Source organism: Zootermopsis nevadensis, unplaced genomic scaffold (assembly GCF_977971745.1).
Source record: "Zootermopsis nevadensis isolate Lab colony 2312 unplaced genomic scaffold, Znev_1.0 Znev_ptg000001l, whole genome shotgun sequence".
In the NCBI taxonomy this organism is placed as follows: Eukaryota; Metazoa; Arthropoda; class Insecta; order Blattodea; family Termopsidae; genus Zootermopsis; species Zootermopsis nevadensis.
This window is the reverse complement of record NW_028259133.1, coordinates 15225565-15252284: the sequence shown is the minus strand read 5'-3', so window position 1 is coordinate 15252284 and position 26720 is coordinate 15225565. Positions and strand designations below refer to the sequence as shown.

The window sequence follows — 26720 nt, the reverse complement described above, 5'->3', positions numbered from 1 at the left end:
CACAGCTTCTTTCCTATCGCCACATTCTGTCACTAAGTCGTACTTTCATCACAATTTTTCAACTTTTACTGTAAAGAACCAACAAGTTTAATAATCGAGTTGGTTGAATTTTGAATACCGACACAGTATTTGTCTGTATGAAGGTTAGGACTAGGCCTTCGCTTAATTTCTGCAGCAGGCACTATGCTACGTTTTCGTGTGTTTCATTAATTTAAATAGCTTATCGTAACTGCTTGATATGACTGATAATTATATAAGCTGATATTCGGTCTGAAACATTTTCTAAAACATAACTTTACTGCACAAACACAACTACGAATTAAGCACACATTAAACCACAATTTAAAATATGGATGCTTGGTTATACAGGTTAGCCACAATAATGAAATTCCCTTCACATAATGAAAATCTCACTCTAAAGCGGATCTTTCAAAAAGGCTATAATGAAATTTCGTCCATGAAAGTGATATGTGGGTTAGAAACACACCCCTTTCATGACAATGCATAAATAGTATCCCACTTAAAAACTGAATGCTGCAGATTAATGTCACATTAAGATAAAAAGAAATGTAATTATTTGTCATCCTACTGGATCCTCATGAATAATGTCCCTTGGATTTTACTCAGATTTCAGCACGCATATTTTCAACTGATGGTGAAAATCTGAAAGTATGAAGTGAAGCTATTATATGGAAGCTAGATTGCTTCATGTCACAGCTTTTTAGAAAAATACAATGACTTACAATAACATTAACGTCTAAAATCTTAACCTTTTCTTCTAAGAATTTTGCCATTTTTATAGTTTCCCTGTTTCCTTACTTAAAACTTCTTAAATATTTCCAATCCCCTCATAAAATTCTTTGTGACAACCAATTAAAGTCTCTTTCTGACATATTTTCTGTATGGAAAACAGGAAGCGGAAATAAATGTGCGATAACTGGTTATGCTTTTATTTCATTTGTTCTTAAATAAATATGTTTTCATCATAATTAAATCCTTGTAATAAATAAAATAACTTAACAGTAGATACCATGGCTTCAGCCACACTACTCAGCAACTGTCATGGTTCTTCAAGTCTTTTCTTAGTGGCTGTAGCCTCAACTCCATAGGTGACACCACACACAGACCACTTCACTGCACTTGAAACTTGCGGTGTCTGACAGAAAGTATCTCAGGCCATGCAGACAAATGCTTGTCATGATAAGGCTAACAATGTTCACAAAACCCACAATTAGATTAATTCATGAAGAATCAATGAGGAGACATTATATTGGAAGCTGGAAACTGAGCTAAAGTTCAGTACATTGTATACTTAGTGACCATAGTAAGTGGTCAGTTTATTAGCCCAGAATTATTAAATTATTGCAGTGAACACATATATACACCTGACAAAAAATCAGCTGTAGTTAATGTCAACAAGATGGCAGAAACAGTCACTTGTAAATGGAACATCAAGCATAAAGAAATCGGATTAAAAATGACTAGGAAAATCAAAACACCTTTTCCAGTCAACCATAGTAGCATGACATAACCTTTGTCCAGGGAAACTTCATTCTTGATGTGCCCAAACACAGAGGCAATAATGAATATGAACACTGCAGAATGTACATAGTTTTGGTTTATACTTTCCATTATGGCATCAAGTCATTTCAGGGGTCTGGACCAGATCTCAAACTGAAAAGCAGATTCTATTTGGAACTGTGATTATAACAGATATATGTTACAGAATGTAAACAAAACTGAAGTTATGTTAGAAAGTGACATCTACTAAGCAATATTTTCAGAAACTTGACAAAAGAAATTATGTGTACAGAGATTGCAGTTTGACGAAAATTCCATAATGCACTCTTGTTTAATTGTTCCATTTACCATTAACCTTCATTGTATAGAAACAGGAGATTTAAATCTTGTATTATGGAACCATAAACCAGATTTTAACTTTAGCGGCTTAATGGTATTAACATACTACTGTAATGCATTGCTACCTGGGCCCATGCATAAGCAATGACACACAGCAGATAAAGGTTAATAAACATACAAATAACACCAACATTCCTGATGGTTAGTCAATTATAGCATATCATATTGTGTTTATGAAAGGAATAGATTTATATTATGGTCAGATAAATCCAGGAAGACTTGCATTGTACTGAGGTGTAGAAGTCTCTGTGTGAGCACTAAAAACAAGTTGAATCATTCAGAAGTAAGGAATATTGGCTTAATTATGTTCAGACTGATATAATTAGCTGGCAGCAATCTAGGAAGACATGATTTGTTACAGCAGTATGAAGTAGCTGCATCAACCCAACAATATATATGTTTATGACACAGTAGGACATTTTGAAGAACCTGCATTTGGCAAAAATAAAAATAAATACCATATGGTACCTGAGATCTGAATTTCTCATAGTGGTAAAGATGTCAGTCATGGTCTTCTGGGTTGTGCTGCCGTATAGTTTTGTAGGTGGCTTCCAGTGTTAGTAGAAACCTAAAAGAACACGTGGCATCACAGCCCAGCAAACCATGACAAACTAATATAGTACTACTTTGAAGTAAATACTTGGCAGATGGAACTTAAGTGAAGATCCAACTTTCTATCAAAGTTTCGTTACGAACGCTAAGGATTCCAAAAATCCACTAATAACAAACATGAATTCAATGATAACATCACTTAGTATCCACAATATTGTGTGTCAGTGTTTCATTTGTTCAAGCATGTATAAGTTATATCCAGGTAGCAGTTCAATTTACGCCAGTTATGGCATGCAGCCAGGGCTTGTAGTATGTGGTACGCATGTAAACTCCGGGCAGATATGGAGCAGCACACTTTATTCCATGTGACACTGTCCCAACCAGCACCCAGCGGCCATCTTCTCGCTCCAGCATTAGAGGACCACCACTGTCACCCTATGAGCAAATATATCCAACAGTCAGATACATGTTCACATACTGTGGAACTCAAAGCGATGGAAGTGGCATATATTAATAAGCATATGTTTGTCAAAAAATGCTAGTATATTACATAAGTTAAAAATATGATAAGAAATTTGTTTGTGAAGACATGAGACAAGAACTTTGAATCCAACTCTTTATTAAAACATATCTTCCTCTCAAAGTTTTAGGTTAGAAACATGATAATAACTCTGTGAATAAAACTGTTCAATTACAGTATGGAATACGATTTGTGTCTCAGTTTATTGAAAGATCATTAACCAGTGTGGTTTTTGATCTCAGACTGTGCCCTCAATTTTAACTGAGCTTTGATTATGTTTGGCTTAATTTCAAATGTTGTTAAAATATGGTAGAGAGACATGAGCATTACCAAACATGCTAAAAAATATAAAAGTTCATAAATATTCTTGACAGGAAGACTTCTAAATAACACACTGTATCACATGAGCCAGGGATGACAAATGATATGCTGGCATCCCATCAGTTAAAAAATTACATTTGTGTTATCTGGAATACAGCATGTGTCAGAAACCTATGTCTGACTTAATTATGATGGCACATTATATATAGGCTGAAACCAATGATTCACACCTCACATGAGTCCTTCTGTCCATTGGCATAGCCTGCACACAGGAAGCTATTGAGGATAACTTTGGAGTGGCCCGCAGTGTGGAACATCTCTTGGCACACACTGTTCTCTATCACTGGCACCTGCACTTCCTGCAGCAAGTTTGGTACTCCACCCCCTAGAACAACAACATGTCTCTTTACTGTTCTCAAGGGACATAATTACTCAAACATAAATGGATGAGCCTTCATGACACCTGATACATTTTGCCAATGGAGACATTAAATTTTGAGAAATGCTCCAGAATTTTTGCACTACACACACATTGACTATATTGTTATATTTTTTTAACCCACAGTCCTATAACTATGCTTACCATATTTAAGACGACCCCATCCAGTGACTGTTGCCATCCTGCCAGTGAAGTCTTCCTTGTCATGTGGCATGCAGATGGGCACAATATGCTCATCAAAGGCCACAGGTGACTCCAGTTCCAGGAGTGCCAGGTCATTTGCAAAAGTGGCAGCATCATATTGTCGGTGCACAACAACACGTCGTATGTTCTTCATGACTGAACGACGTGACTCAAGTTCCCCACTGATGTCAAACTCACCAAAGACTGCCACAAGATTTGCCAAAAATCTGGACAAGTAAACAAATGTAACAGACTGTATCCATCCACCTTTCTGCATTTGGAAGTAAAAATTAAAGTAACAGGCTTCTCCAATGATTAAAGAAAAAAATCTATGTGGAATAACCACCATCAATTGTATGCCAACATGGATTTCCTTTCTTTGACAAGCAACAGTTAGAAAACAAATGTTTATTAACCAAGGAACCAAGTACTTTAGTTGTCATATTTACCCAGGCTGACAGTGCGCAGCTGTGGTAACATAGCGTGAGGTAATAAGCACACCACCACACTTGTTCTTGGTGAACAGTCCAAGCCATGTGGATTCTCGCACTAGTACTTGCCATGGCCACTCCCCAAAAGTGGCGCCCTTTCCACCCACAATACGTCCAGTCTTCTTCATGAGGGGCCTCACCCCACACTCTGGAAAACACAAGCTGTTATAAAGCAGTGGCCAGCAAACCATATACTACATTTATAAATTGGTATGATGCAGGAAGTTTATTTTAAGAGGGAACTGAATATCACTTGTTACTTTAACCTTAAATTTAACACTTAAGAAAAATTAATTATTCACTGTCATCATACAAATCTACACCTTAGAACAAAGGAAATATTAAATATATCTCTTTAATTGCATCCTTCAAATATGTCTGATACCACATTCATGCTTTAAAGAAAATGCAGGTTCAATTTTAATTAATCTAGATTAGGACTAATACTCTTAGAATTCATAAAAAATGCGCTTTTTATTCTTTTCATAATGCTAAAACTGAGCAAGAGTTCCAAAAATGAAACCTGTTGCATGTGAATATTTTGACAGACATTTAGTATTATCATCTTGCATTCACTCACCATGCTTATAGTCAACAGGATGAGACGAAGTTGTGAGGTCCTCATCATTGGTTGTCAATGTGTAGTCCAGCAAGGTGGTTGGCTCCTCTGTTGTTGATTTAGTGGAGGTTACATCATCTTGTTGCAGCAGGAGCTGTGTGGTTGAGCTTGTTGTTGTACTTCTCTTGGTCGTCACTTTCACAGTGTTCCCAGGTCGATATGTGGTGGATGGGCGTGATGGCTGCTGTGAAGATGGTTTTGGACTCTGAGAAGGCCTTATGCTTGTTGGCCTTGGCCGTGGTGTCTGCGAAGGTCTGGAAGATTGTGTGGTTGGTCTGAGAGTTTGTGTGGGTTTTATACTGGGTCTGAGAGTTTGTGTGGGTTTTGTACTGGGTCTGTTTGTTTGTGTTGTCTGTAAGGGTCTCACATTGGATGGTCGAGTAGTTGGCGAAGGCCTAGGTCTCGTAGTCAGCGTTGGCCGTGTTGGTTGAGGCCTTAGAGTCTGAGGTCGTGATGTAGTAGAAATGCTGGGCTTCTGCACAGGAGTCAAACCTGTGACTGTTGGTCTACGTGTTGTTGTTACCTGGGTCGGTCTTTTTGAAGTTGGGGGCCTCCTTGTTGTGGTGATAGAAGTGGTTGTCACATTCTTCCCACTGTGCAACACCTCCTCCAAGTCCTGGAAGTTACCATCAAGAGACAGTACAATCTTGTCTACAAAGGTCTGCAACTTGTTGTTCAACTTGTCATCTTCCACAAACATGGGAGTGGGAATGTCATCCACATTGAACAGGTCCTCAGGGTTGGGAGGCAGAACCACTGGGGGACGCTCATGCTGCGTCATATTGAAGGAAGGGTTCCTTACAGGAGGGAAGTTGGCCAGATGGTCTGCTCCTAAAGTAGTTTCTGGATAGTCAATTGGGGTTGTTACCCATGGTAGATTGCTGACTATTGTAGTACCTGATGTGGGCCGATTTGTCACTCCTGGACTGTTAGTCACAAATATTGTTCCTGTGCTAGGTCTGCTGCTGGTAACTTGTGTAATACTTGAAGTGGGCCGAATTGTGAAAGATGATGTTCCTAAGTTGGGCCGATCTGTGAAATGTGTTGGTACAGGGCTGGGTCGGTTTGTGCTCTGTGTTATGCTCAAGGTTGGTCTAAAAGTAAACTGTGCTGTAGACAGGTCACTGTAATGTGTTGTGGGCCTATTAGTGAATTGTGTAGAGCTGGGCCGTGAAGTTATTAAGTTTGGCGTTGTGCTGGAGGGCTGCTTGGTTATAAAGAAACCTGTAGATGGTTTTACTGTAGATGGTCGCTTTGTTACCAAAGTAGAAGTTGTAGAACTGATCTTATTGCTGCTTGTAATGATGGCAGGCCACTTAGTGGAAGAAGTGGCTGTTGTGGTGACATCAGATGAAAATGGGCCAAGCACAATGACAGTAGGTGCAGGTCTCGAGGTGCCCTGCTGGGTTGTAAAGACATCAAATGATGGTCCCACCACATGATGTGAGCTTGTGCTGCCAGATGATAAACCTGGCCATAGAGTGGTATGGGATTGTGGAGGCTTGCTGTAGCCTGTAGTATCAGGTTTCCATGATGTTGAAGGAGAGGGCTTGCCGTTCACAGCAACCCACGTGGACAAACCCGCAGGTGACGAATTGCCCAGTGAGATGATCTCAGGTTCAGGCTCAGGTCCTGGATCGACCAGGCCACCGCCTGTGTCGTTGAGCAATGAGATTATGTGATTGATGGACTCTGGGTTCGGTATTGATTCAGGGCGCTTAGTTATGGTCGGAACGAGAATAAGTCCCTCGTCGTATTCGTGCGATGGGGTGGGGTGTGGTCTGAACGATGTCGCCCACTTGCTAGCCGTCGAGTAATAAGTCGGTGTCACAGACATTGTGCTCTTCTCCTCTGGGTGGTATTTTGGCGTTGACGGCTGTTCGTCCACACTGTTGCTCTGCACATAGCTGAACGTGCTCAGATCTGGCTGCAGCGTAGTGCCTGAACTCGGCCGATTTGTCTCTGCCACAGGATGATCGAGGCCGCCTGTGAGGAGCACCGTGTCGGCGTCAGGGTGGGCCGACACGTGTAGGAAGGGGTTGTGCAGTAATTCGTTGATGGAGGATGACTCCATGTAATCGGGTCGCTTGCTGGTCGCGACGATGGAATTGGGATTGTCGGGTGGAAAATTAGCTACGTTATCGAGCAGCAGGTCGGTGTCGGGCAGCTCGAAGGTTTGTCCGGGGGGTAGACGGCAGCACGCGCCGAAGAGGAACCCGTCCATACACGCCCCCACTACTTCACCCTCTCGTGCCGCACACTCATAGTTAAACATGCAGATACCGAGATTCTCAGAGTGGGCGTCGCTGTCAGGCCGGCACGGCTTCGGCACGATCCTGTACCCGCCGAACAGTTTGCGACCTGCAAATAGAAATTGTAACTCCTGTTCTTGAGAGCAAACAAGTCTCATGCCCTACGGTGGACAGAATGAAAGCTGGGTCTTCACATAATTTTTTTAGGCGAAAGTCAAAGATCAAGAAACAAGCGACTAGAGTCCGTGTGTCGCACCTTATCGACGTGGCGTCACTCACGCATTTGTTGTGTCTGTCGTAAGGTATACATAATCTAGGAACACAAGTCATGACTTGTGATGGATCAGGAATAATATTTTATCCCTGTAGCCTGCAAAATCCCAGACACTACTGTTAAACAATAAACCAATTGATATTATACAGATGTTTACAATAGACACGCAAATATTATAGATGTACTTCGACTGGCCTATCACTATGGGTCTATGTTTTCTCTACCTGATCTGTTTTATAAAAGATATTTCTCATCTCACATGAAACACAGACTTAGTGGTGGCATCAGCGAGTTTCCAGCTTGTAACATAGAAGCGTAACAAACGACTGTCGTTTTTCGTAGTTCCGCAGCTTGAACTCGGTAATGTTACTGAAGAAAACATCTGAACGCACTCCAAACAATTTACTGGTCACGGACATGTTGTCAGGTGTCGCATGATGGTCTGCTGCAAGTGTTACAGTCTCGAGTCGTAAGCATTACTCACAGCGCAGAAATTGGTATGAATGGCGAGGCAAGATCAATTTTCGCGGAGTCAATAGTGTCCAGTTCAAACATTAAGTCCCGGCATATAAACAGCTGCAGACCTACTGCGGAAAACCAATTATTTAAGCTACCTACAAATTGCATACAGAGTAGACCTGACTTTTAAGACGTAACCCAGTAACAATCACGTTCTACGCTTCATACATCAAGTCAGAAGGAGGTCCTCCCACGTACAGGCTCTTCCAATCTCCACTGTGACCAAGAGTCAAGTTCACCCTGGTTTCAAGGTCACTGCTCAGGACAATTTCGCAAAAGTTGTGCAGGTGCAAGCACGTATTTACGAGCAGAACGTATATTCATTCTCAAAATCGTATGCTGCTGTTCGTGAAGCATCGTATCCTGATGCTAAAGTACCGTATAAGACAACAATATATAGAAGAAACAGTTTTTTCGAATAACCCGTGAAGCACGGAGGAACCGAAACACAGTACAGAACAGACTTATATCAGCATTGACACAGAAACACTTAGCAAAGTCGTTACGAAACACACTAAAAACGGTTGACGCTTGTCTTCGAGGATGTGGTAGACATTTTCAGCATCTGCTGCAGAGCTATTTTAAGTTCTTCTTAGCAAACAGAAAGAAGAACACAACTCCTTTGTCTTGTTGAACTGTTGTCAACCAGAGCGAACAGATGCTATTATAGATAGAGTTGTGTTTTAGATGTAACATTCTGTGCAAGAATTAACATCCACTGAACGGCGACTGTCGGCTGAAAATCCTTCTTAATTTGCGTCTGCTCAATCATAGTGACAATATTTTAAAACTAGGTAGAGTTCATAAGAGAAAGTGGCATGGGCATGCAGGCAGAGATGAGAAATGTAATACATTTTAGAACGAAACACAGGAGGAGAGACCGAGGCGTAGATGAGTGACAATACTAATACTGGCTTTATAGAAACAGGGTGTTCTGATGCCGACTAGATTAATTAATATATCTCAGTATAGGATCCAGCACGGTTCTATGGTAATGAACCTTCGTAATGCATAGAAGGTGGGAAAATATCTCAACTACCTGAACGGCTATTATCATCTCAAGGAGGATAGTAGCCAGTGTTAGTACGGTGTGCAGAAGGATGTTTGCAACGTGAGCAGTAGCCAGTATAAATAAGGTTACGTATAATATTTGAAAAGTTAATAGTCGCCATTATCAAGATAATCTGCGCGGTGCTACACGGAGCGTCTTATCTTGATGCTCGGAACCACGGTACGAAAAAACAGTTGCGCATAGGCAACCGAAGTATGTCGCTTCAGAAGTAACATCACTCGAAGAGAATGGGAACTGCTGTGTTTTGGAGATAGCATGATAGCCTGTTCGTATTTTTAAAAGCCAAAACTGTTCTCTGAAGCTTTATTTAAATCATTTATGTATATATTTGCATGAATTTATTCAACAATCTTTTCTCAAATGCATCGGTTATATAGCGGGGAATGTACTATTTCCATTTTTCAGTGAAAATGCATTACGAAAACTATGCCTGCCTCAGTATTTTCTACACTGCCTTCTATATCAATACTCATTTATCTGCTGTTAACCCAACTTTAGAAGCATTTCAAGAGTCCTTCTTCAGCAGTAGCCTATACTTGGTTGATTGCTGTATCAAACACATTTCTGAAGTGACAAATGTCGTAGTAAGATGGCTATCTTCTAGGTGGTAGAACCGTGTAGTCTGGCAGAAATTTACCATCGTTTCAGAGTTCCTTGTCCTGATGATTGAGGCAGCAAGAACCTCTGAAACGTTGATCAATTTCTACCATACTACACGGTGCTAAGCTCAGAAAACTGCATCTGGCCTATCACTCCTCTTTGTCTGTCGAATGTTGTGGGACAAAGAATGAGTTATAAACAATAAAACAGGCCGGCGAATGGCGCCAGGACACACTTACTGTCAACAGGGTCCTGGTAGTCTCCAGTCGCCCAGAAGCAATACAGCAGCAACAGCAGCAGTGCCGCCCCGGACTGCGCCATAAGTCCTGCAACACGCAGTGCTCACGTAAGCAGACTAACAGGTAACGGAGAAGATATTAGTTTATTTAAATACGCTTTCACAGTTAAGTTACTGGGCATGGGTGTCGAATGACAAGTTGGGGATAACAATGACTGTCTTGTGGTGTGTTGTGCCGTGTAGTCTGGTGGAAATTTACCAATGTCTCAAAAATGCTTGCTGTGTGATAAATGTTCGTGTGTGTACATGCATGAGTATTTTCACAGACATGATAAAATTCGGCCTTAGCTAGCTACGAAATTTATGAATAAGAGAAAGAATTTTTCAAAAATTCAGTCTGTGTAGAAGATTTTTTCTTCAAGGAGATAAATAATAAGAAACACAAATAAATAGACTTTAATTAACTGAGTAGTTTGTATTTACGGGTCGTCCATTATTCTTGGTATAAACAGGGGTTATTTCCTTAAACAACACTAACAAACCCATATTTGTGAAGGTAGGGTTATGTTTTCTTTGAAGTATGGACTGAATTCTTAATATTATTCAGACAAGCTTCGGTCTCAAAGGGCTAACGAAATGCTCGTAAGTGAACAACAGCGAGGAGCAAATAATCGACTTACGGAACAATTAATGTCTTGTTACTCAAGATGCACCACAGATCGAATTTAGCTACAAATATGCTTCCACCTGTAAAAATTTGTCAATAAGGAAAGAGCGGTAAGATTAATATACCTTTCTCTTTGTACCATTAAAACTACAAAATTATAGCAATATTTCTGTTTTCTCTTTGCTACCTTTCCTTCAATTTCCGTTGCCTCATGACAATCATTTTTCTCATTTTAATCCTCTGTCTTTTGTTCTTGGGTTCATCCTCCATCTTCTTTCTTATCTTCATTTCATCTGTTTCCTTTGTACTTATAGTCATCGTGTTGCATCACGTCTTATTCCTTCAGTGCCTTCGTATTTCTTTTACCTTACTGCTCTCAACTTCTCTTTCTTTCTTCCGACTAGTCCGTTCCTTACTCGTCTTCTATTTTTCTACGCCCTCCTTCCTTTTATTTCTGATACATCAATATCCTACATTCCTTAATCCTCTGAAGCAGAAGCTCGTCTAAATAATATTCAAGTATTCAGTCGTACCGCAAAGGAAACAACTCCTCACCATTACAATGATCAATTAGTTAATGTTGTTTAATGTTAGAATCATACCTGGGATACTGGGAGCGACCCGTTCTTCAAGTGCCTGAACACTGCGGGTCCCAACTTTTCGTTGGCTTGATCTATAGACACTCCTTGGACGAGGGCTCGGCCCGTCGCAAGGCCTCTATCTGTTCACAGCACAGCACAACACAGAAAAACGCGGACAAACATCCATGGCTTGAGTGGGATTCGAACCCACAGTCCCAGTGACCAAGCGGCACAAGGTCCACGCCTCAGACCGCGCGGCCACTGCGGACCCCTAGAATCATACCAGACCCATAAATACAAAACCCATAATTAACTGACTCTTTAGGTGACACAGTTCCCACTGGGCTTTAATGGGCTAACACGTGTGACAAACTGCGCTACATAATACCGGTACTCAGTATCAGACACATTCAAACGGGTTCCACGTGGATGCAACTGGACCCCACGAACCAAGATTAAGTGTTGTCTAGCATCTAGCACCTGTGCTGAACTCCGGACCCAAATCTTGCCGTCTCATTTCCACTTAAGGCACGGTCTGCCCAGTCAGCAAAGTGCCTTCACTTAGCAACGGTAACCGCAAAATTGAGGGATTCAATAAGCACTACATAATCTCAAAAGTATTTACACTGCATGGAAACCAACTTTATTTCTGTATAATGATGCGCGGTGTAGACTGAGGTCGTTTACTTGATCAGTGATCCACAGACGTTCCTCGCTCGCGGTACGTCCAAATTTAAAGACATAAAAAGGCACATAAACTTTTATATTGGGGAGTGAGATTTCAGGTTCTCACGGCGGTGAACTACATGACACTATACCTCAAAAGACAACCGTAATGATACTGGGTTTTTTTTTAACTTTGTCAACATACTCCAGTTTTGGTTAAAATCGGACACAAATGACGTCAAATTCTCATGTGCTTTTCTGGGCGTGGTAGTGACTGTTTGAGGAATCCCTAGGGGAATCCCAGCCGCGCAACCAAGAGGATGAAATCTTCTGTGATGACGTTATCACCCACACAGACGCCAAACCCCGTATACGAGAAAGTCACTGACCCCAGACATATCTGACGTCGCCAGTACCAGACGTCGAGGGTAGATTCTGGATACCGCGCCAAAATTGCTGTGTTATGCATACATTTACTAATTTTTTAAGTTGCTGCTTTTAATGATAATTACCATAACTGCCGTAAGTACTTATAATCTGGGATCTACATTAACGCTAGGCTAGACAATGTAAAATTCTTGTGAACAGAAATTTTAAAATTATGCTGGTTTCTTATTGTCACTTGTCAAAAACATGTCATAGTGTAACATCTATATCCGAAATGATAAGCAAAATTTTGTTTGGTGGAGACAGTGAATGTATTTAACTTTGGCATAAGAAATGTTAACAGGCTGCATGTTAAAAAGAGTCACTCAAGGCACGCATTCACTTCTTTGTGGTGTCATTAGAAAATATAACAACATATTAGGAATAGATTTGGCACTTGAAAACTAAGAGCGAACTTTAGCATCTTTATGTAAGCACGCACCTGCGTTCAAGTTAAGTGGCGATCCTGTTAACTGACACTGTTGAATATCTGTAAGGTTCCTTACTGAACGTCAAGGAAGAATTTTTATCACACTTGCCTCTATTTTAGAATGTCCTGGGTTTGAATTTGAGAAAATTCGCAATTGTAAGTAATTCATTCGTAATTTTCTTCCGTCCTAACTAATTATGGTAACTTAGGCCACGCAACACAGTTCATTAAAACTAACAGTACGCTTAGCTACGACTTTTAGGGAACTCAAAGACTCGTTACTGAAATAACAATCCGCCACCGATTTTAACCCTGATCGAGATACGTCCAGTCCAAACTTCCAAAGTCATTTAACTAAGACGTATTTGAATTATCATCATCCTATCCAAGCCTAGTTGTCTCGACCTTTCAGGTTTCCCAATCAGCTTTTTGCACGCATTTCTCATAGCCCCCATGGGAGCTACGTGGCCCCCTCTCATTCCCTTCGATTTCATCATCCAAATGACATTCAATGAAGAACGCAAATTAGGATGTGTCTGTAATTTTCTACAGCCTCCTGCCACTTTATTTCTCTTAAGTCCAAATATTCTCCTCAGTACAATGTTTTCTGATGGCGGAGGCAGCAAGCGCCTCTGAAACGTCGGTAAACTTCTACCAGACCACACGGCGCAACATGCCACAAGACAATCACCTTCATAATCGTCGTCGTGAGGACCTGAAATCTCACCCAGTTGATAAAATAAAGTACACCGGAAAACTTTACAAATATTTTTTTTTTTTTTTTTTTTTTTTTTTTTTTTTTTTTTTTTTTTTTTTGGAAAATATGCGTGTGCAAACTGGCTATATGGCTTCTTGCGGCGATTTATCGAATGCGAGGTTCCGGGTTCAAGTGCTTCCTGGAGATTGCTACTCCTACACTTCGCTGTGGCCACAATAACATACCGAATGCAACGCAACAATGGAGCCCACGACAGGCCCGAAGCGATGTCTTGCGGTTAGTAATGCCGCCTTCAGACGTTTGTACAGAAGTTTATTTTACAAAACGGTGGGTCTGTACCGCATTCATGTAGGTTAATGGGCCCCTTTACGAAATATAAGGGCTTTCGTAGATGTAGGTTAGTGGAGTGTGCATTGTTGAGTGATTCTCTTTGTCCTCAAGTGGGGGCGCTTTGTTTGTCTGGCCCAGAACGCGGGTTTGCTTTGCTGCCGAGAAATACTCAGCGTTGAACCTCACACGGGAAACTCCTGCCTTGCAGACCCACTTCTCGACGCTCGTGGTGGCTAAGGCGTGTCAGACGGCCTCAAGACCGACATCGTCATCTCCATCACCGTGAGAACATCAAATTTTTTCGTCTCTGATCTGTTATGTAGCAATTTAACAAAACTGCAATGACTGTGTTGCTATTGACAACTAAAAGCACTTTCACGGGCACATCTGATTTACTTCCTTACCGCCTTTCTGGCGAGTGGCCCAGAGTTCCTGTGAGCGACTACTTTCGAGTGGCGGGAATGTCAATACAAGATCGCAGAAAATGGCCTAATGGCACACATTTATTGCATCTGTCGTGGAAAAATCAGCCTCCAAAAAGCACAGTTCCGTGTCTCATCCAGTATGAAGGAAAGTCTTAAGTCACGACGTGCAGCTAGCGTCTGCTCTGACCTTCGCCGGCCTCTACTGAAAAGTCTGGTGTTAACCACTGTTTCGCTCGTTTAATTTTGGCCCAGCCTGTTTTAATTAGAGTCTTGATAGCCAGACAATCTATAATATTCACGCAACTGATGCGACTTTAAGCCAATTCGGTTAATTTAAAAGGAACAAGCGAAAATACGTCATGGCAACATCGTAATTTTTAAATATCTAATTTCACGCAAAATTGCGTTATGTTGGTGTAAATGACCTGTTGAAAATCAATAAAAAATATTTATTTTTTTGGTAAACTGAACCAAATTATAAGAAACTGAAGTTTTCTATTTGTGGATAATGTGACAGTTATATGGCGTTCTGGACTGTTGCGCCGTGTAATATTTTGGCCCTAAACCAGTGCTGAACCCTGGTCCAGAAGTCACGTCTTGCATAAATGCAATATCATTGTACCCGTCATCAATAGCATCACAATGCTAAGGTATTTTAATAATAGCACTTAAATTCGATTATAAGAGCGATATTTTAATTTATTTCGACGGCGGTTTTAAAAGTTGTCTTCTGGGATGTTGCACCGTGCAGTCTTTTAGAAATTAACCGACGTTTTAGAGGTGTTTTCTGCTTAATCATCCCGACGATTTAGGCATCAACTACCTCTGAAATGTCGGTAAAATTCAATATATAATTGTGCTTTAAAAGGTTAATACACTTCGTGGAATGAGCCCATGAAACAAATAGGAGAAAGGAGAATTTATGAGGAAACGTGGTCACGACCCAATCTGGTGCTGTAACACTTATCTCTGATTCCTCTAACTGCAAGGTATTTCCCGTACCCATATCCGTACGTTACCGCAGCATAATATTCCGAAGGCTGCGTGTGTTTTTTGTGCGACCCTCACAGAGTAATAAGTAGGTTGCTGTAACGGGATCTCCATTCAATTGACGGAGTGCTCGACTGCGCGCAAGAATGCCACACACAAAGAAGCTGAAAGAACTATTAACAGAATACCTGAGGTAAAGAAAGGAAATAAAATTTATTGGTCACCAGCTCCATAAGAGATTTCAATCTGTTTCGGGTTCTCCCAAAACTGGTACAATATTATACTGCATTCCCGAAGGGATCAACATTTGCCAGTACCTACTTACTACATGCTGGAGGAAGTAAAGAGGTTTGAACTAAATAACAAACATAATGATAACAGAATCCAAACTCTAATACTGAAGGCAGAGTTCCTGTTTTATTTTCGAAAGGTCCCATGTTCAAATCTCGATCCGAAGACATGCTATCCTGTCTGGGGTCTTTTGTAGATTTCATCAGACCTCTGAGGCAAATTGTGGGTTAGTACCTCAAATTATGCAGCGATTACTTTCTTACACGTCTTTCTCAACCCCTAGTTTCATTAAATATCCCATCAATCGATGCTATAGAGTCTGAGCTACTGACAGTGTCGTTAAATATACATAAATAAACTGCAGTTTCAATTCTACCAACAGACCACACTTGCCAGCAGGCCATGATTCCCTCCAAGATTTCGCTTATTTCTCAAGCTCCACAACAGTGGCTGATGGTACAATAAAGTCTGCTGGCTGAAGTTTCGGATCTACACAACCAGCAGTTCAATTCGCGTTTGCACGTCTCCGTACGGTAATGCCACTTTAGCACGAAGTTGTCAGTTCAAATTTGTCTGGTGCCGAGACAGCAAAAACGACCGAAGGTTGCGCAACTTCGGGGAACAATGACCTCGTGAACATAACCTTTGGATTGCTGGTGTGCCCCAAAGAGTAAAAGTAAAGACGTCCCGCTATACGCCATGTGGGTCGTTTGGGGGGAGTGGAGGTATAGCTCCTAGTCATTCTTGACCTCGGCACTAGATGGGGTGAGTGGTCAGCATCACGCCCCGGCCGCGCTTTACCCCCGGGAATGGATCCCGGTACCCATTGGATAGGAGTCTGGGTGGGTCCCAGAGCCGGTCTGGACGCAGAGGCTAAAGGAAAAATCCTCTGCCCCCGTCGGGGATCAAACCCCAGTCGTCCAGCCCGTAGCTAGTCACTATTCTGACTGAGCTAAAGCATTTTAATTCTTGTTTTTAAAAATTATAGCTTGCAAATTATAAACATGGTGTAACGTGTGAGACGTTTCCAGAGACGCGGTAGAGTAACTATTAGTCACGTCCTCAGATGTTCCCGATTTGAGGCAGGGTTCTGTGGCTTTCATACGTGATGGAATGTATGTGCTTGTGGGCTTCTGTCTGACAGCTGACCAGGAAAGGTTATGAAATGGGATTCGGGTGGGAGAGAACACGATATAAATATTGCACCATAACTTTCGAAAGGGGAATGAGGAATACAATAAAATGTCGGTCCTAACACCATTGCCAGCCATGGACACTATTCTGAGTTGGTTCCATTCATCCATCCATTTCTCGGTCTTCCCTTACACGAAATTTTCTTATCAAAACTGTGTTCGCATTTCCTTCCTCCTCCATTCGAGAAACACGTACAGCCCAAACCACTTAATTTCATTGCTACAACAATACCGAGTTCCCTGCATTAATGAATGTACCTAGTTATGCAACATTCTATTCCTTTCGAGTCCAGATATTTTCCTAACTTAGATACAACTGGGCTTTAAAGTGTTAAGCAATGGAGGCACCATGACGTCTTCACAGAATGTAGGACCATTGTTCTCCCCATAGTATTACGATGCATAATGTTAACACAGTAGACGCAGAATTCATTTCCGCCCTTTTTTAGAAACTTCACTGTCAAGAGCACCACTGGCATGTGGCTTCCTAGTCGAGATTGCGACGAGACATTTTCTCCTAGCGAAAGTTTGATATTGTATGAAGATGATGTTGGGGGAAGTAGAAGGAGGTAAATAATTTTTCAGTGATATGCCAAGTCGTCGTGTGATAAATTAATTCGTAGCGACATTTATATTTTTACAAGATTGAACCTGGCGGGGATAATAATAAACACACCACGACGTTTGTAATTCTTGAAGCGAAACACTTCAATTGCTGACGTCAGCGGATCTCAATTCCACTTCGATACGATACAGTGGGTCGATCGCAGGCTGCTGAACCATCATGCAGCAACGATAGTTATTTCGTGTAATTTGTGGAATGTCCCACAAGTTCAGAGTCACAGGAGAACTCTGGTTATTTAGCAAAATACTGAAAAATGTAAAGAGGGAAAATTTGTTGAAAATTATGCGTTTCCAGTCTTAAGTGTTGAGATTTTTTCCTAGGACGAGCAATTACGGCGCTACACTCTTCACATTATCAATAGTAAAACTTACGGCGATGTTGTCACGTTGGCATGACAGCGAAAGGGGGATGTGCCTCCAGAATTTCCTGTGGGATCTGTCTCTCCTTTACTTCCCCCTACTGTAGTACCTGTGTCTCCTTCACTACCGCTTCCCCGTACTCTTGAAACCACCACACCATAACCAGTGGGCTCTCCCACCTAAGGAAAAAGAGGTATAGCTAGAGCTAGTAGTAGATGGTAAGGCCAATTTAACTTTAAATTTCTGAAGAATTGGGTTTACAGCACAAATCAGGACAAAAAATGTATTTCAGATTTTTGTGTACATATCTGAAAGCCCCCAAAAATTAAATGGCCGACAGAAATGAGACCTCGACGTATTCAAACGATCATGACACGAACAAACCTTAAGTCAGTTGGTCACACTGCAAGTTATGTGGGCCACGTAACTGTTATGACTGACATGTGACTTGCACCCAGTAAAAGTGACGTCCACTTCGTCAATGCACGTGTTGACAACTTTACATTTAACTACACTCTGTTGTGTATTGATTATTAATAATAGGATTAATGATTAAAATACACGTATCCTAACGTCTTTTGACTATGATGTTAGCATCACACGTTTACAAATTTTACGTTAACAACTGCATTTATTTAATATATGCTTCGCCAGCCGGGAATTGAACCTTGTTCATCTAACTCTTAGCCTAGTCACTAAACTGACTAAGCGACATTCGATAATGAAAGAAGCGTTAGTATAAGAACAACATTTAAGCTGCAGAGATTCAATTCTAAAAAAGCACTTAATTGGGTCACACGAACAAAAGAGATGGAATAAAGAACAAATTATGTCTGTGTTATTTGACCGTCTTGGTCCTTGCCGGTCTGACTAGGTGAAGCCAGGGATCCACATTTTAGCTACAGACGCCCACTGGATGGCACTTTCCATCTGTCTCTTGACGGTAGAATAATGACAATGATGAATGATGATTATGAAGATTGGAAGAGGTTATGCACGGCGCGGCAATAAGAACCCTAGTGATGATCTGGCATTCTACCCTACACAGACTCTGAATCTTATACAGGCTGATAAAAGAGAGCCTGAGGAAAACAATCACTGGATCTACTTGATTTCAAAACAGAGACCTGAACTTGAGATGTTTTGTTTCACGATTTGTTGGCGAGATTTTAGGTTCTCAAACACGACATGCATGAAGATGACGGTCTACTAGGATGTTGCGCTGTAGTCTGGTACATATTAATCGCAGTTGCAGACGTATTTCATTACCTAATGGCTGCAAGCACCTCTGAAACGTCCGTAAATCTGCCATACTGCACGGCGTAACGTCTCACATGACAGTATTCTTCTTATGGTCTGCTATTTGACTATTATGTTACTGAACAACAGATTTTATACTATCGTTCTAATTTCAATAGACGGAACAAAATCATGAAGAATGCCAGTCAGGACAGTGCTAAGTCGGTCGAGATTCAGACCGGGTTCATTATTTGACGCGGGCAACTGGAAGACTATACAAACACCGACGATGTTACGGACCAGCAGGAGACGCGACGTAAAGTTTGTAAAACATTCATGTGTCCAACCGTTACAAGTTACATGCACGCTGGCTTAGCAATTAGCAAACAAACACAAAGCGCGATACACAATGGCTAAGAAGCCATGCACCGCATGTTGCATCACGACAGTTCTACCGTGGAGAAAACGTGGTTAGCTACAGCATGAAAGAGTGGACAGAATGGAAGGTCCTGGATAGCATGAATTCTAATGCATTAAAGTGCCTAATCCATGAAGGCAAAAACAAGAAAAATTCGCACGGAATGTAGAAATCAGGACTAAACTAACCATCAAAATAGCAGTTTGGTAAGGAGATATGCCGACTATATAAAACATATTTTAAAATATGATGCTGTAATAATATTGAAAACAAATTGTGTGTCATATATGGGTGAGACGTGAAATATACCCATACTTTTAGTCGGGAAACAAGAAAGGAAAAGTCCACTTTCGACACCGAGGCGTAGATATAAGAATGATATTAAAATGTATCAGAATTAGTATGTGGATTGAATTGAAGGGACTCAAGTTAAGTAAAAGAGCAAGTTCATTTGACCACGATAATAAACTTTAGGAACAGTGCCATATATTTAACATTCGTGAATCGTCTTAAAAAATTATGTGGCTGCCATTTTATAATCACAGATCGATACCTATTCTTCCACTCCCTGATCCGGACTTTCACCTGACACTTGCGTTTCTGGGCCATGACTTCACTGCGGAATATAATTCAAAGAAACGATCAGCATGAAATTCTGTATGGAGGTCATGCGACCAGCAGTCGTCATCCAACCCTCTGAGACGGAAAATGTTCGAGTTACGTTGCAGTTAATGTCGCTTGGCTTAAACCATAACTACAGTGGCTGGCATACTTTATTCAGGCCAAGCGATACGACGTTCAATAAAAATCTGTTCGTTGAGGACCATGTTATTCTGTGTTTAGGGATGGACGGACAGCCGAATACGATTCTCGTCTCTTTCATACAGTGTCTCCATTGCATTCATGAATAAACCAAGAGTTGGACAAATTCGGGGAATGCTTGAGAGATTTAAGGTTCTCACGGCTGTGAAAATGTCGTTTATACATTTGACAGGGAGGCTGAAGAAACCTGCGTAATGAGGTGCTTCATAATTCCTACTGTTACCCAAACACCAGGGCGAATAAATGGAGGAGACATATGGAGCTTATGTAGGAGATGAGAAACGCGTGCAGAATTTTTGTTTGGAAGCCTGAAGGGAAGAGACTACTCAGAATACGAAAACGTGAATGGGGGAATAATATTAAAAACAATCTTAAGGAAGGGTATGAGGATCTAGACCGGACTAATCAGGCTCATAATAACGACGGGTGGCAGGGTCTTACAAGCACGGTAATGAACCTTTGGGTTCAAAAATCTGTGAGGATTTTGACTATCTAAGTGACTATCAGCTTCTCAAGAAGAAGCGTGGTCCATGCAGTTTCTTTTTTCTCCTTTTACTGATCCTCTCTGTCTCTCTCCTTCATCTAATGCATCTCTTTCTTTAATTACTAATGTGAAAACGCCTCGACTTTGAGGTGCACACAGTAAGAAGTCTGCCTACTGTTTCAGAAGTATGGTTTAGTGCCTGGGAATCGAACGACGGACGATTTACGCCACAGCAGTTTGTGGTTGGAACTGGATCGACGACGTTCCGTTGTGTGACGTCACGACCCACATATACCTAACTGTGCTGAGCTCAGGATGGATCGCCCAGAGCAAGGTCCTGGTCTACAAAGATCCAGCTCATTGTGTCTTGTGCGAAGCAACACGCGTGTCATTTCCTATACTTCCCTCGTTATATGATATTGAAATGTTAAAAGTTTTACGTAATCCGTTAATCGATATTTACAACAGCTCGCGACTGGGCCCCATCATGTATCAGCTTGATCCATTCCACACCCTCGCTCCCTGTTTTTGGTTGACGTCACTCACGGCCTGGTAGCACACAAAATGGACCAAAGGTTTTGAACAAATTAAATATGTAAATTAAAAAAATATAACGCATGGCAAAGAATGTGTGACATATTTTGTTAGACGGGCATGTAGATTGTCAAACTGCCGCTAGATGCCCGTAAAGCAAAGCGTGCGGATTGTTTACATTTGTTTCTTATTCAACGTTTATTTTGTTAAAAAAAATTGCCACACATTATATATGCATCAATGTAAAATAGCAGTTCTTGTGCTGTTAGGGGAAAGTATTAGAAAGATAACATTTAAATGAAACTGATAGAAATAAATGTAAATTATCCCTCTTTAGAGAAATGGTTCTAATATTAATACATGAGTAGGAAATGGGGGAGGGGGGAGGGGAGAGGTTGTAGTAGTTAACGTACATTCGAATAATCAAAAGGACTCGTGTTCCATCCGATTTGTCGTCACTAACCTTGAGATAAAAAAGGTAATAACATCGTATAACATAATGATAACTCGTCTGAAGACGGTAGCACAACGAACTCCAGAAACGTCAAGTTTAAATACACAGATAAATAGACAATGTTTAATTCAACATTGGTACATTGTTTGAAGAAACTTTACGGCCTTCGTCATCAAAAATTACACAATACCAATTAATAAAAAAGCTAGAAAATTAAAATTACGGCGCATTCGCCAGTATCTTTCCGAACCTTTGTGAATGGCAACGTAATTCCCAAGGCGCAATCATGACGTTTAACATTACTCTGAGCCATCTCAACACAATCCACACATTCATACATCATTTATTCTACATCCATCCCTTTTACGCCTATGCCCCAGGTGTGGTCTCTTCTTTGAGTATTTCGACACGAAATTTTGCCTGCAGTTCTCATTTACATCATAAATAATCCACACTTTATTCTAAACAACGCTCAAGCTATGTTTTCCTCTTGCAACGAGAGACTAAATTTCACATTCAAAAGTACAATTAGTGGAATGCGATACTTGGGATGTTTCGGCAGTACACATATTTCCGGATTGAAGTACTATCGTTTCACGTTTCTATGGACCTGCTACCCATACCAAGTTCGTTCCCAAAAACGATTTCGTCGATGTCGATTGTAGTTTTCTGGGTTGAGGTTTGTAACCACTTACAATGTCAATATGACATTCTTACGGCTGTAAAGATGACGATGTTGTTCTTCTGGGTGTAGACTCGTAGGTAGATATTGACGTTTCAGTAATATATACTGTATATTTGGCCTTGAAGATGGAGACGGCGTCGCAACCCAGTAGAACAAGATTGTCAACCAGTTACAATACTACACGATGTCACGACCTAGAAGACCACATTTTACTGTCGCGTTAAAGTCAAATAAATCCGACTTCACGGTTTATTTATGATTCACTTGCAGTGAATGTGGAAGAAAAGTACCAATAAATCTGACCTTCGCCCGTACAGACATCAATGTCGTAATAAGTATCACAAATTTTTACAGAATAGGCATCGTAATGAGTCAGGTGATTACATTATTTTTCTTGTTGCATAATTCTTCCTCCTTGAATTTGGTGACGAAGACGATTGTAATTTGTGTTCTTGTAACTAAAATCTATTACAATCATGACATATGGTTGGCCGGCAGATGAGCCAGGTGTATGATTCTGCAACTGACTTACTCTATACACTTACTTCCGTACCATATGCCTCGCAAAGAAAACAGTACGTTCTCTCGCATAATAAGAATCAATCAATCACGAAACACCAGTAAATTTTCGTAATACGTATATTTAATTGTTTTGTTTTTACTCTCGTAGCGAACATAACATTAACAGCTTTAGTGTTATCTTAATAGCAGTATATTTATAAAAACCACGAAATTTGTGAAGTTATTAACATTAGAAACAACAAATTTTGAGCAACGAATCTGTCTCCAATGCATCTTTGTGATAACGGATGAAAGACGTAAATGGTAGTGAATCCATGGACCGCTGGATCTAGGGACTGTGATTAGCCCCTTCTATCGGACCCACAAGAATAGGACTTTCATTTGAAGACGACAGCGGAAATGAAGTGGTTCGTTTTAGAGTATGAAATGATTAAATACGTCCATACCTTTACAACCTATTTTCCTATGATATAATTTAATATTATCATACCATCTACACGTACAAATTACATATTTTCTTCTGCATTTATGATAAATAAACTTCGCGTCTCAGTTCAGTTTAATTTAATTCCACACAATTTTTATTCGCATTCAGTGCAGTAATTATAAATAAAATACAAACTTTGCTAAAAGTTGGAGTGAGGCCTGTGCTAAAGGTTGCCATATTGTGAAGTTCTCCTCAGTGTGTTTAAACTCGTTACAGTGATTAGAATTTACAGGAAGCCTATTACAATTACTTACTGACCAATCCGCAGCATACTTTGTACTCGTATTAGAACTCCGATTAAAATTCAAGACTCCGCAGCCTATTTTCATTACAAGATTAATCATCGAAACATTTGCATTATTTACATGCCTATTCAATACGGCAAGTTTCAAGTTCGTTGGAGGGCGTGCGAACCAAACTCCTTCACGTTATGTGATTTTTCCGCCCTTATGGTTTATAAACTTGGATAAACGTTCTCACAGAACGTTGGTATCTACCTACGAGTTAACACAGCGTCAAAAGATGTTGCATCGACATTTTCATCTCAAATCTGTTTCATTTTACTCACATGTGGTTTGTAGTTTATGATAGCCCACAGCTCTGTTCCTTACCGGTGGTGGTAAGAATATCCTAGCAGCCCGTCTCGTATCGGATCCTCGCCCCAGCTGCGTCGCATCTGCACACTAGCACCTGCTTGCCTCTCGCACTGTGTCTGGCTGCGGCCAAGTTCAGGGGCGCACTGACTGCTGTGCTGTGGACCAGGTAACTGGGTGAAGGAGGCGGCAGAACTGGGTCACGCAGCAACAACAAGCAGGTCCGCGCTCTTGAGTTTCCTCCTTTTCCTTCTTTCATTCCTCCACATGCGGTTCACGAGGTCTCTACTGCCTGCAGCACAACGCCTGGGAACTTTGTGATAACGCCAATGAGCAGATTCCCGCTCAAGAATCTAAAAGGTGTTCCAAGCAGCCTCTTCCCTTGGTTTTCAGGTATGAATTTTTCAGTTACCCTTTGCGTACTACATGTTCTTTAATTTGTGTAGTGTAATTAGGACAGTCGTGATCAGATGTGACAAAGACGTTTCTTCGCTACAACCGTCGGCTTCTTTCAAGATCACCGCAAGCGATGTTTTGTCCGTGTCCATTTCGTAGACGCTGTCGAGGATCTGCAGCTGCAGTGTTTGTCCTCCAGCCCGCGTACAGGTTCTGTCATCTCAACAACAGTGACCTCAAACGGCAGCAGCACTTGTGATCATGCAGCGACAGAATGGGAAAGGGTGCCATCGGAGGTATTCCAATTGGTGTCGTTTGGCTAATGGTGAAGCTCGTGATGTTCGCATCAAATCGGCTTTAGTAATCTACCTGTGCATCTTTCTATGTTTCAAGTTCAGTCTCTAACCCAACCCAGAGTTCTTTGCTTGGATTATGATACTCTGGTAAAATACTTATTTTGCAATCTGGACATGCGATCATCCCGAAGAAATTTGTGAATTTAAAGCTACGTGAAACAGAGTTGCTTCTACACTTTTCATATTTTGGAGTTTATAAAAACAACCTATCTCTTGTTTTGTGTGGGTGTAAAACTTGGTCTGTTTGCATTAAGGAAAACCACAGATTGAGAGCGTTTGAGAACATGTGGGTAAGGAGAGGAATGAAGTAACAGGGCGTTGGAAGAAATTGCATAAATAGAAGCTTCATAATTTATACTCCTCACCAAATAATAATATGATCATCAAATCAAGGAAGCTGAAACGGGTGAGGCATGTAGGGCGTTTTTGGAAGGTGGATATAGAGCCGACAGCACGTGGCGAGTTGAATTTGACGATGTTGATTGGTGGTGCGGAGGAGCAGTACACATACTTGAAATTAGGCTACGACAACTTATTTCCATAGGCGCGTCTTTTCAAATTCACTACTCATTAATCATCCTATAATCAGATGCTATGTAGTCTAAGTAACTGACAGTAAATAAATAAATATGAGATCCATTCCTGCTGACGTAAGACTTGTGCCACTAGCAAACACTGGACATGTCTTGAAAGTGATTGCCCGGGAAGTCAGAGAGAAATGTCCACCTGTCCAGAAGACATGACCACTTTCCGGCCCGGTTTAGTGCAACAGTTGCTATTTACTTTTTATGCGGAATTTGCCCAGTGTCAAACCCGGTTACAGAGCGATGAAGATGGTTGGAACTAGGCAAGGCAAATGCTTGACCCCGATGGCGTCACAACTGCAGCTCGAATGTGGGACGAATATTATTGGAATGGTTTACATAACCCACATTATCAGAAGGCATGTCCTACTGCTCGATCCTGGCACAACAGCGACCTTTGGATCCGCTCCTAACCATTATTAGGTTATTTGCTGACATGTTATAAACTGCCGAGGATACTGAACGATGATATTTTTGACTGTTTGTTACCGTATTTTCATGTCTCGTCACATAATACAAGATTAAATCATAATAAGCGGATAGCAAAATGAATACTTAAAAATGTGGATAAGTTCAAGTGCCGTACTTTCGAAAGTCGGTAGTAAATCGAGATTATAATTACAAAATTAAGATTAAATTCAGGAAATATTTCCCACGTTTTAGTATATATTATTTTATATCCCATTTTTTATCTATAATTCCAAAGATTTAAACTTCCTTCCACATCGACTCAAATCCGTTCTTCACAAATTATCCAATAATTCGACGCTATATAGCTTGTTTACTTACAATAAATCACAAACATAAAAACAGGAGATAAAAAATAATTTAAAATGGTGAAGTAACTAATGGAATTGAGGTGAGAATGTATTAAAAGAATCTTTTCGATACTTACGTTGGTAGCTGAACTGGTGAAATCATGATCACGTTACGTAATTATGTGTAATGAGTGAAAGAATTTTAATATTAATTTTCAATGACCCATCTTACAGTCTTCAGTTTCACAACAGACATATTCTTTCCGAGATTGAGTGTGCAGTATTATGTCGTTCAGCATTCATTGTACCTAACAACATTTATGGAATGCCAACTTGCACACGGTTATTAGATACTCATTGATCACCGGAGCTTTCACTGATAATTAGCGGAAGAAATAAATATAAGGAAGAAAGGATGTACTTTATACATGAACACACCGCCACTTGCCGCGCTATTCGATGGCTTCTAACTGCCCTGAATGGCTCTTTACCACATCGAACCGGAAGCTAAAATAACCTTCACTATCCTAGTAACAGTGACCTCGATTAGTCGATTCTCCTCATCGATTAATCGTCACGTCCTTACTCCGTTTACTCGGAAAGTAAGTTTCATGATCAAAGCCTGTTAATGGTTTTTGCGTCTTGTACGAATGTAAAAATATAATACCACTGCGTTTAAGCACCACG

General features: G+C 40.8%; 1 protein-coding gene across 7 annotated transcripts; it reads right to left on the bottom strand.

The window, feature by feature from the left end:
• Positions 1-934: 934 nt before the first annotated feature.
• Positions 935-26501, bottom strand: flz (transmembrane serine protease filzig). Of its 7 annotated transcripts, none has more exons than XM_087343771.1 (9): positions 26171-26501; positions 23958-24931; positions 17714-17880; positions 10002-10088; positions 5007-7406; positions 4385-4574; positions 3897-4162; positions 3544-3698; positions 935-2907 (listed from the first exon to the last, which is right to left on the bottom strand). In XM_087343771.1, the coding sequence occupies exons 4-9, from the start codon at positions 10081-10083 to the stop codon at positions 2743-2745; spliced, it is 3258 nt and encodes a 1085-aa protein (XP_087199897.1). In that variant the 5' UTR covers positions 10084-10088; positions 17714-17880; positions 23958-24931; positions 26171-26501; the 3' UTR covers positions 935-2742. The 7 variants fall into 7 exon arrangements, with proteins under 7 accessions (XP_087199897.1, XP_021919456.1, XP_021919520.1 ...); XM_022063764.2 differs by having other exon boundaries at positions 23958-24704; XM_022063828.2 differs by lacking the exon at positions 23958-24931.
• Between the last annotated feature and the right edge of the window lie 219 nt (positions 26502-26720).

What these genes read in the sequence shown, in the direction of transcription:
- flz (XM_087343771.1), bottom strand. Translation starts at nt 10,083, where the DNA reads ATGGCGCAGTCCGGGGCGGCACTGCTGCTGTTGCTGCTGTATTGCTTC. An exon ending in CTACCAGGACCCTGTTGACA is followed by an intron (nt 7,407 to 10,001) that starts GTAAGTGTGTCC and finishes TTCTATTTGCAG; the next exon opens with GTCGCAAACTGTTCGGCGGG. An exon ending in ATGGGGTCGTCTTAAATATG is followed by an intron (nt 3,699 to 3,896) that starts GTAAGCATAGTT and finishes TTGTTGTTCTAG; the next exon opens with GGGGTGGAGTACCAAACTTG.